Source organism: Salvia miltiorrhiza, chromosome 4 (assembly GCF_028751815.1).
Source record: "Salvia miltiorrhiza cultivar Shanhuang (shh) chromosome 4, IMPLAD_Smil_shh, whole genome shotgun sequence".
NCBI lineage: Eukaryota > Viridiplantae > Streptophyta > Magnoliopsida > Lamiales > Lamiaceae > Salvia > Salvia miltiorrhiza.
This window is the reverse complement of record NC_080390.1, coordinates 6,171,100-6,182,916: the sequence shown is the minus strand read 5'-3', so window position 1 is coordinate 6,182,916 and position 11,817 is coordinate 6,171,100. Positions and strand designations below refer to the sequence as shown.

Below are 11,817 nucleotides of genomic sequence, written 5' to 3'. Positions count from 1 at the left end.
CTAAACACGTAAAGCCCGTAAACAGAAGCAAAAGATATAAACAAATAAAAATACTATTAATTAAATCAAAGTAATAAATAAAATGCTAGTATATTTATTGTTCTCCATTATATAGACATTAATTGAAACGTATGCTTGTATGTGGAATAAGAGTGATGTGCAATTTGATTAATTTGCCCCCCAATTAATATTCTTATCTTTATTTTAGGAAGGATACGTTGCATTCCATACCCTTTATTGGCTTGGTGGAGTGGAAGCCATATTCAATTATTCATAAATTTGGGTACCTTTTCAGTGGTTTAATACTTCAATGGGCTAATTATTCTTGCTTCATTTATTTTAGGAGTTTGGTTCATTTGACCAAATCTTTATAATTCTATCGATTAAAACAAGACCAAATAAATGGTTGGATGTTTCACACTCACACATATAACTAGAAAAAAAAAATACAAGTATATAGATGTATATACTTATACATTAGTATAGATACTTTATAGTTTGTAATTTTTACGTTAGATATAATTTTTATTTGACTCATTCCCTATATATGTATGTATGTCGGCAAACTATAATATGAAAAATAAAACATAATAAGAAAATAGTAAAAAAAAATTAGGGTATATAAAAAGAAAAAATTAGTATTAGTGAAATCTTATGTCTAAACACAATATATTTCCTCATCTGTATTGCTTAATTTGAAAGCGTTTATTTCTCGATGCACGAAACTGAAAAAAGAAACTGTTAGAAGCCAATTGAAAAATGGGACTCAATCAAAAATAAAAACACCAATTGCAACTAGTAAGTATAATTAGTGAAGTTTAGGGATTAGGGAAAAATGTTGATTGTGTCAGATCCTCCCACCTAAATCATATGAGGCAGCACCCTAGTCTAGCCAAAACCTTTTAGTCATAGGAAATTCTAGCCATACAAATAAAAATATGAAAATAATAGCATTTCTGACTAAAATACCCTTTTAGTGTGTAACAATATAAAATATACTATTACACACTTTTTAGAAACGAAAAAAGTGTGTAATAGTGTATTTTACATTGTTACACACTTTTTCGCAACCACACACTTTTACATTATTACACACTTTTCACAAAAGTGTGTAATAGTGTATTTTACACTGTTACACACTTTTCGCAGTTACACACTTTATGTTACTACACACTTTTGCGAAAAAGTGTGTAACAGTATTAAGGGTATAATTGTACATTTACGTTAAAAAATGCTAGTTTTTCCATATTTTTATTTGGGTGGACATTTTTTCCTTTTCTTATACAAGAACGGCTAATTGAGCCCATTAACTCTAAATCATATTTCGACAAGATTTCCCTGTCCAAGATAATTCTATTAAATTCAATGTTACATAATTTTCCCTCTATATATGTAAGTATAATGCATGCTACCACCAAACTCAAAATACATGCTTCATCACTCATCAACTCAAAAAATAATAAATTTAATTACAATGTATGAAAGAGAAGAAACGAGGTGGCGCGTGGAAAAGAGGGATGCGGATAGGCGTTCCAACGGGTGGCTGCTGGTGGTGCTCGCCATGCTTGCGGTGTCGCTGCTGGTTTTGCCACCAATTTTGCCTCCACTGCCGCCGCCGCCGATGCCGCTCATGCTTTTTCCGGTGGGGATAATGGCCCTTCTCATGGCGCTGGCCTTCTCCCCTACTTAGCTAATTACATTTCATAAATATATATATTTTTGTAGGGAGAGTTGAGACTTGAGAAAGAAAAAAAATCCATTTGATATGTATATATAGTTATAGAAATATTCCATAAAGTTTCTTACATATTTTTTTTGAGAGAATTTTCGTATAGTTGTCCTTTTGATTGCAAAATTATGTTTATGAATTTATATTTAGTTTGTTTTGTTTGGAACAATTATCTTGCATATTGCTTGATCACAGTGTGGCAAGCAAAATTTTCATGTTGATAGCCGTTATGTATGTTCTAGTTAAATCTTAATTGTGATTAATAAACACGAAATATATATGATTTAATAGAAATTATATATGAATATCCAAATTGTAAATTAACTTTAATTGGAATTAATAAACTCTAAATACGGATTAACAGGGATTACATATGCATACAGCATACGCATTCATGACAACTATAAATATAAACTGCATAAAATCATTTACAATATGGTCGATGGAGTAAATTGATATGAATTTGATTAAAGAATTAATTGAAAGAGAAAATGGTTAGGGTTCGAATGATGAAAGCGGAAATGGGGAACGAGAAAAGAAAAAAGGAAACACTGGAGCTCACATGATGATGCAGCCGTTGGGATTTTCATCACTGAAGGATCCGCCGTAGTGAGGAGGCGGCGGATGGCCATACTGCACAATTGAGGGCGGCGGATGACCATACTGCAACATTGAGGGCGGCGAATGGTGGTGATCGAGCGGAGGCAGGGGCGGCGCCGCATGGTGGTGGCCGAGTCGAGGCGGCGGAGCGTGGTGGTGATGAGGAGGCGGAGGGGGATTGTGGCCTCCAACTGGATAGTGATGATATTCAGCACTACCAAATTGGTGTCGATTTGGATACTCATCGAAATTCAATTTCCACAATCTCGAGTTGGAGTACTCGATGCTTCTCAACCGTTCCATGCGCTGCAACTCCTCCAAGTACGGCGAGAAAGGGCCGTAAGGAGGCGGAGCTGGCTGCGCCGGCGGCGGTTTGGGCGGCGGAGGATCGGGTTTTTTGGGAGGCGGCTTTGGACGTATCATGGAGAAATCCATATTATTTTTGTGGCTGGGGATTTAATTTTCTTCAATTTTTTTAGGATTTTATATGACAAATTTGCCGCTGAATTTGGAAATATAGACAGCTTGCCAGCAAGAATTGTATGAGTAATGCGATATGAATCTGCAAGGAAATAATTCATCTTATTTTTGGTCTAATACTATTAGATTACAGCTGCAAAATACATATTATTTCGTATATAAGATCTTCTATTTTTTTTTGGAACAGTATAATATATTCTATTGTATTATGATCATTCAACATGGAAGCAAATTGATATCTTTCCAAATTCCAACTTAATTTTCTTCACCGTAGAGGCTACCTAGATATGCATTAGTGAATTAATTATATATACATATACTATATATATGTAAAAACAAAATTCCCCATTGTTACATTTATATTGGGGCTCTATTCTAACGGACTCTCTAATTTTATTTTCCATTTTATATTTCTAAATTAAATTAAACATTGAATTTAAACACATAAATTTCATTAAAATTAAAATTCAATATTACATGAATTAAAAATTAAAATTACAATAATAAAAATACGATTACAATAATTTAAAAAAAATACAAATTCATTGTTATAAATAAATTATTTTACCCTAAATAAAATTATAATGAAAATAAATAAAAACAAAAAAATAATAATAAAAAAAAGGAAAACACCACCACCACCTCTCCTCTGCCGCGCCCAAAACCAGCCGCATGCAGCCACCCCATCCAGGCCCATCTCGCGCTTAGAACCGTGAGCAACTTCAGAGTTTTAATTTTATATTGATGTGTGTCTTCACGCGAATTTTTCTCTCCTCTCCGCCCCTAGCTTGCAAGTAGGGATGACAATTTATCCGCGGGTAACGGATATCCGCGAAAATCCGAACCTATTAGGGTGGGTTTGCGAGGTATTTGATATCCACAGATAGTTTCGTGGTTGCAATTCACTAACTATTTAGTTCGTGGGTACGGGTTTGGGTACTTACTATCCATACCCGCGAAATCCGTTTACCCGCGAAAAATATCCTCAAAAATACCCGCCAATTACCCGTGTAATACCCGTCAAATACTCACAAAAAAATTCTAAAAATATGGGCTTTGAATATAAATTTGAGATATGGGCCGGCATATCATATCTAAAAAAAGGCCCAAACAGAATCTAAACTTAAGGCAGATATCCGATGGATAGTCGGTGGTTAGTATTCGACGAATAACATGTGGTAGATACCCGATGGATAGCGAGTATCCACGGGTTGTGGGTTTGGATACCATTTGATATCCATGGATAGTTTCGTGGTTAAAAACCACTATCCATTTAATTCGTTGATATGAGTATGGATAGTCACTATCCGTACCCGTCGTACCCGATTGCCATCCCTACTTGCAAGCAAAAGCACTGTGAGGTGTGCACCCCACCCCTAGCAGTGGTGCAGGGCTCACGCGCCCGCTTTGCAAGCCCTATTGTGGATGCTCTTAGACCTATAACCACAAACCATAAAATAGTATTCCCTGTATCACAAAAAATAGTCTTTCCTTTTTTAAAAAAAAAAAAAAAAACTCTTCATATTTTAAATATCATTAACACTCAATATTTATAAAAAAATGCAACCCTTTACCACATTAATTTTGGAATATAAAGCTCATGCACTACTAAAGCAAGGTTTGTGGGAAAATTGTTTACTAATAGAATCTGATACTGATACAGAGCTAATCTTAGTTGTAACTTGTAAATAGTCACCTATCTAAAACAAAGGGATGAAAAGAGAAAAAGAAGAAAAAGCAAATCTAGCCTAATCTGTGTCTCTTCCACCAACTACCTCTGAAACAATAATTTCACAACCTATATTTTCACAGTAAACACAAGTCTTGAGCTTGAGCTGCAACGGTTTCTTGATGAAGATGCAGAGTTCACATTTCATTATCGAGTATATCGCGCATCATTTGTATAGGGATGAGTCCTTCTGTCCTAATAGCATCTTTCTTTGGGTCAGGGCTGATGAAATACAATGTTGGCAAGCCTCTAACCTGTAACATCAACGCGTTTGTTACTTCGTTTTAGAGGCCTCTTGAGACGAACACAAAAAGAGCACGATCAAAAAGCGTTTGCAGTTTCAGGTATCAATAAGAAAATGCAGCTATGCTATTGCTACATTTCATCAATGAATCATCAGTGCACAGATAAGCTATGGAAATGACAGGAAAAGAACGTCACCTGCATATCACGTGAAAATTCATATTCATCATCCGTGTCCACCTTCACGATCACTGCATTGTTTTCATACTCAACAGCGAGCTGCAGCACAAGCAGATCTCGTAGTCAAGTCAAGATCTAAAGAATTATTAAGCGTGTTCACATACAACAACAGATTCAACGTGCCATTCCCTAATCCTATCACCAGCCCTTAAAGTTATATGAAGCCAGAATTTCAACTCTTGATGAGTAATATTGCAGCTGAGTAAAAACAAGAGCACAACTATTAATGTGTAACCAAAGTTCCACATCCATCCATATGGAAGGAGTGGTGATGATACTCAGTCATGCTCGGAGCATACTGAGCTTCGATAAGACGGGGAAACCAAAGTGAACAAAACATTCAAATTAAACCTGCGAAGATTATTTCTCCATTACCATGATGATAGAACAATAATCTAAGGTGTGTTGTGTTGCTACTGAAGTTCCAAACTAAGAAAACCAGTAAGGCAAAATGCAGCTAGTAATGTTTAGTTCATGATGAGACAGTGGAACCGGGTGTCAGTGATGCAACATCAAAACCATCTTGAAGATATATTCTGCTTATAATTTAGTTGATAGGTCGGAAGGCGAGGAATCAACCATAGTTTCGTTGAAACGGAAAAACATGGCATCATTAGGAAAAATTGGATTATGCCAACAACGAACAAACTTCCCTGTTATGCCCAAACTAATCTACCACAGTTATCCATTCCACTTTCACATATGTATTTTTTTTATATATAAACTAACAATATTAAATAAAGAAATTTAAAAACCGCACCACATGGGACTCGAACCCAAGACCTTTGACCTTAGGCATTAACCCTTTACCGCTTGGCCAACACATGCGCACACACACATATGTAAATTTGTTACTAAGGAAAGGAGGCTTGGCACTATTGAAGGAAATCTCCAAAATTGCATACATATGATTATACCATAACATCATAAACTCAACAAAAAGAGCATGTTCTACAAACAAAATGTGATGACACTTACTGAACATTGCAAAACATACCATTTCAAGCTCTTGTGCCATTAAGACACAAGGTCCACACCATGTGGCATAGAAATCAATAATCAGTGGCACATTCCTCTCTCCCTTCACCAACTCCTGGATTTCTTTTGCAGATAGTTTTTTCTACAATCAATCAAACAATGATAATGCAAAAACACAGTGAACAAAGAGTTACCAATTAACTTAAAAACATTCATTTACTTTTCTTCAATTTGTGGTTCACATAAAGAATCAAATTCTTAGGAGAATAAATAACGTATCAACAAATAGAAAACAGAAGAAAATCAAGGGAATAATTACTACCTATCTATACTGACAATATCACAAGCCTTCCCCAAATCTTTCTAGCATGAATTCCAGAAAAATTAACAAAATCAACAACCAAAAACAATAGAAAAAAAAATCGAATCTTTTGCATAGGGAATCAACAGGGAGAAGGTAAAATAGCGTTTCTTTGCAGTAAAAGAGTAGATAAATACCACAAGATAATCGTCGCTGAGATATTTTCCTGCAGGGGGTTTGCAGATAAGCTTTCTTGAGAGCCTTTGAGTTGATAGGGTGGAAGGTCTGCTGTCAAATGTGGAGGTGAAAAATAGTGTGTTTGGCTTCCGCGAACAAGGCGAGGAATTCGGAGGCTGAAGTGGAGGTGGAGCATAGAATGAAAAGATTGAAGTTTGCATATTATGGCTTGATTGCGTGAGGTTCTTGAAGAGTTGGAAGAAGAAATTTGAGTGTGTAATAAATGGATAATTTAGATGATTTTACAGTCTCAGCAATAGACGAAGCTTAAGCCCATCGAGTAAGCCCGCGACGGGCCTACACGGGTCGGGCCGGTTGGATTGCACTAGATGGGTACGGGCCGGGCCCTTCACGTTCCTTCTTTACTTATTAAAAAATTTAAAAATTGAATTCACCCCTAATCTCTTCCCCAATCCCTAATTTCGGAAGGATTGAAGGATCCTTCGGCCGTCCCGCCACAACCTCCGCCGCCCGCTGTCGCCTTACGCGCGTAAGCAATTCTGTGTAATGTGCTTGTGGGCAGGGTTAATTCATTTGCTCTTTCGAAATGTGTGTTGCTGAGTTTTGAATTGTATCTGCCTCTGCTTGATTCATTCAACTATTTTTTTGAAGTAATTCAGAGAAAAAAGGCTTTCTCTTCATTATCCACCGCTGTTGGTTGGAAAATCCATTTTTCGATCCAGTTTAAGATTACAAGCATTATCCACCGCTGTTGGTTGGAAAAAGGCTTTCTTCATTGTGTATGATTGTAATCATTCTCTCTTCCTCGATTCATCTGCAGTTAACTTCGCATATAGACATGGCAACATTTTCTGGGTCAATTCTGAATTTCTCAGGTTCTACCTTCATTTTTCTTGTTGTGCAGACATGCAAAAACATGTTTTTTGGGGGGTTTAACCTTGATATAACTTTGCATTTGGTTCTATATTACCTAGGTATTAAAATCCTGGCAAATGGTGCTGGCTACCCTAATGTGCCATTGCTCCAGATTCACAAGTGCGATGCAACCGGATTTAGTAAATTTCACCAGGAGACTGGATCAGCATCGAGAAGGGTGAGCCGAGGATATCATTCCTTCATTAGTTTCAGTTTTAATTTTAATGTGTTTCTGTGCAATAATTTGTCCTTGATGTTTGTTCACATTCAAAATCTTCAGAAGCTGTCGTTTCATGGGCGTGCCATCCCAACGCCTATTTTATGTGCTGCAGGAAGAAACTATGAACTGGATCACAATGATGACTATCATAAAGAGCCTTTCTGGTTAAGCACGATCCAAACAGTCACCTGGTAATAAAATCACAAGCTGGAAAATGGAAATTGAACAAAGTAGTTGGAATAGCAAAAACAACAAATTAGGATAACTTTTGAACTTAACATGGGATTAAATATGCTTTTCTTGTTTGCGTCAACTGTGCATTGCTATATGTTAACTTGAATATTTTTTCTGTTTCTTAGGGCCACTCGGAGCTTGTTTCTGTTTTTAGTTGAACAGCCAAGCCAGCTTAGATATATTGAATGGCCAAGTTTTCAGAGCACGGTTAGTCTTTTAAATTTGCATTGACACTGAATTCAATCTTTTCTTGTGATTTTAAATTAATGCTTTCTTCTCTATTCCTATTAAACCCTATGTTGAATGCATATCAAATGGACAAAGACTTATCTAAAAGGTAAAGAGTGCCTCATATGTTGTGGTGTAGTTTAGTGCAGATGGAGGTAGGGTTCGATATGCCATTTCTTTGGTAGATATTTAAATCCAATATCTGGAATTGGTACATGATTCCACATTGCACGTACCGAATTCATTACTTCTGAAGAGTTTCATAGACTTCCAATAATGCCCCCCTATAACAAGTAATCTTGCAACTTTTAATTAGATTCACCATCAAATGCCAAGTTTCAGTGCACTAGTGATCAGTGATCACATGATTTCACATAGGAGATATGCTGTAACTGCAATTTCAACTGGAGTTTCTTTGTGTTGGTCTGTTCTCATTTAAAGTTCGGGAAGTGAGGCTTCACTTGCAAGTTTTTTTTTTTTGAAAACTTCACTTGCAAGTTAGTTTCTGATGAATATATATCTCAACATAAATGTCATTTTCCCCCTTGATATCTCATTAGTTTTGCGAATTTATGAGTGTTGACAGCGTAGAACTGAAGTTGGCGACATATTGCATGTTCTTCAAATTCATTCCTAATGAGGTATCTTTCTATTTGCTGCAGCTGAAGACAGCAATGCTGACTCTTGTTCTTGTTGCCTTGCTCATCGTTGCACTGTCCTCGGTCGATTCTGCCTTGTCTTATCTGCTGGCTTTATTTTTGAGGAGAAAGGCATGGCTGTGGAAATAACCTTGCATGTTGCAAGATGAAGCGGTCGAGCATTAGCAAAATACCCACGGCTTTGGAGGCATCGAGTGTAAGGAAAAGTCGAAAGTCTCCATGGTTTCCGAGGTAGCTTAACCTGAGATAAAATTCATGGGAAAATTGCCCCTTGATGCTATCGAACTTGTGTATAACTAGGCTGTCTCAAGATTGGCTGCATCTTTCAGCCTCTGCAACTAGTAATTGTTAGGTATTATCTACTTATTTCTCTATACATAAATTATGTTGGTCTATTGATATCATTTTCAGAAAGTAGTGCAGTGCATTTGACTTTTTGTATTATATGCCAAGACTTGGTATCATTATTGTTTCAAAAATATTACGATGAGCATCATTTGCCGATGTGGTTTTGTTCGGAGAATATCTTAATCAGCAGATATCGAATCCTCTCTAAAGTAATCTAGTGATACATTTTCAAAAAGATCGCTGGAAATGAATTGTCTTCATACGGCAGCTACTGAATGTCTTGATGGGGACTTGACTAATGGCTTATCTTACTCAACTTAATTCCACTGCACCGCCCATGTTTGATTGGGTGTTTTTGGAGGTTGGAAAGAGAATCAATTAATTGAATCTATTACTCATTGTTTGATTTGGATAATAAGATAATCATTACCTTTACTTAGGGGTAATCCAATCACTCAATTTATTATCCCTTACTAATGATTCATTTTTATTGTTAAACCAAACACTCAATAAAAGTAATGCTTACCCCTTTATTTGATTTAATTCCCTTTTCATTCCTCTACTCAAACCAAACGACCACTAAAAATGAATCATCATACTGTCGAAACGACAATTAAATTAAAACAAGTAAGAGGTCTCTCATGTTCTTTTAGGGGGCGATGTTTTTACATGATTGATTATTTTTATCCTCAGAAATAAAATTACTCAAATCTCGCTCTTTTGATGTGATAATAATCAAGCAAAACTAACTTAAATGATAAAAATAATTAAGGACCTTGGTATATCCGAAAGTTTCAATCCAACAAAATATATAAAGAATTATCTTTGTTATTTTTATCTACAAACTAATCTTTCAAAGTAAACGAAGCACTCACATAATAAGCAATCCAAACATCTTCCTTTTTTCTATATTGAGGAAGATATTTGAGGAAGTATCATAGTATTAAAAAAGATAGGCCATTTTAGCATTAACAAGCATAAACTACTAAAAAACAGTGAATTTTTTTATGACAACATAAATTGAGTGATTTTGTGTCAATCTTCCATTCCACGCAGAAAAAGAAGATTCATTTAAATTTCATGAGTCACAATCATAGTTAGAATATAATGAGCAAGAAGTCAATCTAGAATACAATGTACAAACAACAAAAACAAAACCGAGTTGAATTGAATTGAGATTGAGAATATATATCTACATGAGAAGTAAAGTTAACAAGAGTGTGTGGGTGTGGCATCAAGAACCTTCAACAACGCGAGCGCCTTGCTCTTGCCCTTGTCGGTCCCGCCCTGCGCAATATCGACGATCCCCTCCACCACCCTCGCTTCCAACTTCCCCCTCACATCAGACGCAACCTCCTCCCCTCCACACTGCACCAGATTCAGCAGCGCCGCCACCGCGTTCTCCTTGGTCCGGTAACTCGATCCGGTCGCATTGTCCAACAGATCCATCAGCATCTCCACCCCCAAAACCTTCCTGAACACCTCCCAGCTCTCCTCGCAGCCCGCCACCTGCGCGATCACCGCCGTGGCGTCCTCCACCAGCCCCACCCTGCCGTCCTTCACCACCAGCGAGAACAGCGCCTGCACCGCCCCGAGCTCCACCATCTGCGCCCGGTTCAGCGGGTACAGCGCCACCCCGAAGAGCGCCCGCAGCGCGTCCTTGATCGACCGCGCCGCCGATCCCTGCCCCCGCACGATCTCCACCAGCCCGAAGATGATGTCGCGCTTGTGCCCTATGATCGGCCGGAACGACTCCACGCTCAGCAGGCTGAAGATCGTCGCGGCGGCGCACTGCGCCACGGACGGCGCCGCCGGGTGGCGGAGCGCGTGGGAGAGGGCGTCGAGGACGCCGCGCGACGAGATCAGGTGCTCCTTGGAGGAGATCGAGAGGTTGAGCAGCGCCGCGGCGGCGTTCTCCTGGAGGATCACGGCGGGGGAGTAGAGCGACTCGGCGATCAGCGGCACGGCGTCGGCGTCGGCGATGAGGGGGCGGCTGTCGGCGTCGTTCTTCGACAGGAGGCGGAGCTCGCAGATGGCCTCCGTGCGGGTGTGCTCCGAGACGGAGGTGAGCTTCGCGACTAGGGTTTTCACGGTTCTCCGCTTCACGGCGTCCATTTTCAAAGCTTCATGTGATTTGGGGGAATTTCTGTTTGTGAATTGATGGGGTTTGGTTGGATTGGGTGTATATAAGCTGACTTTTAGCAGTGCTTGAACTTTTCATCTGTTTTTTTGTTTTATTTTTCGTCCAAGTTGGTGTCTATTTTTCTTCATTGCTTTTGCTTCAATTCAACATTGAAATATTTCAACTACTACTACTATAATTCTTTATTTGGTAAATACTCATTCGAGTTTCGTGTGGAATATTGATAATTAAACTCAATGGAAAAAGGTAGCATAAATTGAATTCGGAAGTATATGTCGAATATTTGTCAACCGGGGATTTTGATCCTTTTGTAGGTAAAGTATACATTCATAGATAGGAAGATTGAAACTTTAATCTTTTATTCAACAAACATTAGGTCTATAAATATTTAACACATGTATATATGTGATGAAATAAGTATCAACACCTTTAAATAAAATAAAAAACACAAAGATTTACGTGATTCGATCGAATGATCTACCTCTATGGAAGATTGCCTGAGTTTTCACTATGTTTTCAAGAGAGTTTACACTTTACAGGTTTTCTGCTATTGAAAAAGAGATGACAGGAAA

At 37.9% G+C, this 11,817-nt stretch overlaps 3 protein-coding genes across 3 annotated transcripts; 1 reads left to right on the top strand and 2 right to left on the bottom strand.

The window, feature by feature from the left end:
- Positions 1-4,428: 4,428 nt before the first annotated feature.
- LOC131022436 (thioredoxin-like protein CITRX1, chloroplastic) lies at positions 4,429-6,698 on the bottom strand. The gene is made up of 4 exons (XM_057951922.1): positions 6,498-6,698; positions 6,019-6,141; positions 4,980-5,060; positions 4,429-4,792 (listed from the first exon to the last, which is right to left on the bottom strand). The coding sequence occupies exons 1-4, from the start codon at positions 6,696-6,698 to the stop codon at positions 4,676-4,678; spliced, it is 522 nt and encodes a 173-aa protein (XP_057807905.1). The 3' UTR covers positions 4,429-4,675.
- Positions 6,699-6,942: 244 nt separating this feature from the next.
- LOC131022437 (uncharacterized) lies at positions 6,943-9,258 on the top strand. The gene is made up of 6 exons (XM_057951924.1): positions 6,943-7,027; positions 7,319-7,373; positions 7,473-7,591; positions 7,694-7,824; positions 7,993-8,074; positions 8,758-9,258. Exons 2-6 carry the CDS (start codon positions 7,337-7,339, stop codon positions 8,881-8,883), a joined length of 495 nt encoding a protein of 164 aa, XP_057807907.1. The 5' UTR covers positions 6,943-7,027; positions 7,319-7,336; the 3' UTR covers positions 8,884-9,258.
- Positions 9,259-10,148: 890 nt separating this feature from the next.
- LOC131022435 (protein spotted leaf 11) lies at positions 10,149-11,503 on the bottom strand. Its single transcript, XM_057951921.1, has one exon. The coding sequence runs from the start codon at positions 11,215-11,217 to the stop codon at positions 10,312-10,314; it is 906 nt and encodes a 301-aa protein (XP_057807904.1). The 5' UTR covers positions 11,218-11,503; the 3' UTR covers positions 10,149-10,311.
- Between the last annotated feature and the right edge of the window lie 314 nt (positions 11,504-11,817).

Coding starts and splice junctions, on each gene's coding strand:
- LOC131022436 (XM_057951922.1), bottom strand. CDS start 6,698: ATGCAAACTTCAATCTTTTCATTCTATGCTCCACCTCCACTTCAGCCT. Junction 6,142..6,497: donor TCAGCGACGATTATCTTGTG/GTATTTATCTAC, acceptor GATTGATTGTAG/AAAAAACTATCTGCAAAAGA. Junction 4,793..4,979: donor AATTTTCACGTGATATGCAG/GTGACGTTCTTT, acceptor TTGATGTTACAG/GTTAGAGGCTTGCCAACATT.
- LOC131022437 (XM_057951924.1), top strand. CDS start 7,337: ATGGCAACATTTTCTGGGTCAATTCTGAATTTCTCAG. Junction 7,592..7,693: donor CTGGATCAGCATCGAGAAGG/GTGAGCCGAGGA, acceptor CAAAATCTTCAG/AAGCTGTCGTTTCATGGGCG. Junction 7,825..7,992: donor ACGATCCAAACAGTCACCTG/GTAATAAAATCA, acceptor TCTGTTTCTTAG/GGCCACTCGGAGCTTGTTTC.
- LOC131022435 (XM_057951921.1), bottom strand. CDS start 11,217: ATGGACGCCGTGAAGCGGAGAACCGTGAAAACCCTAGTCGCGAAGCTC.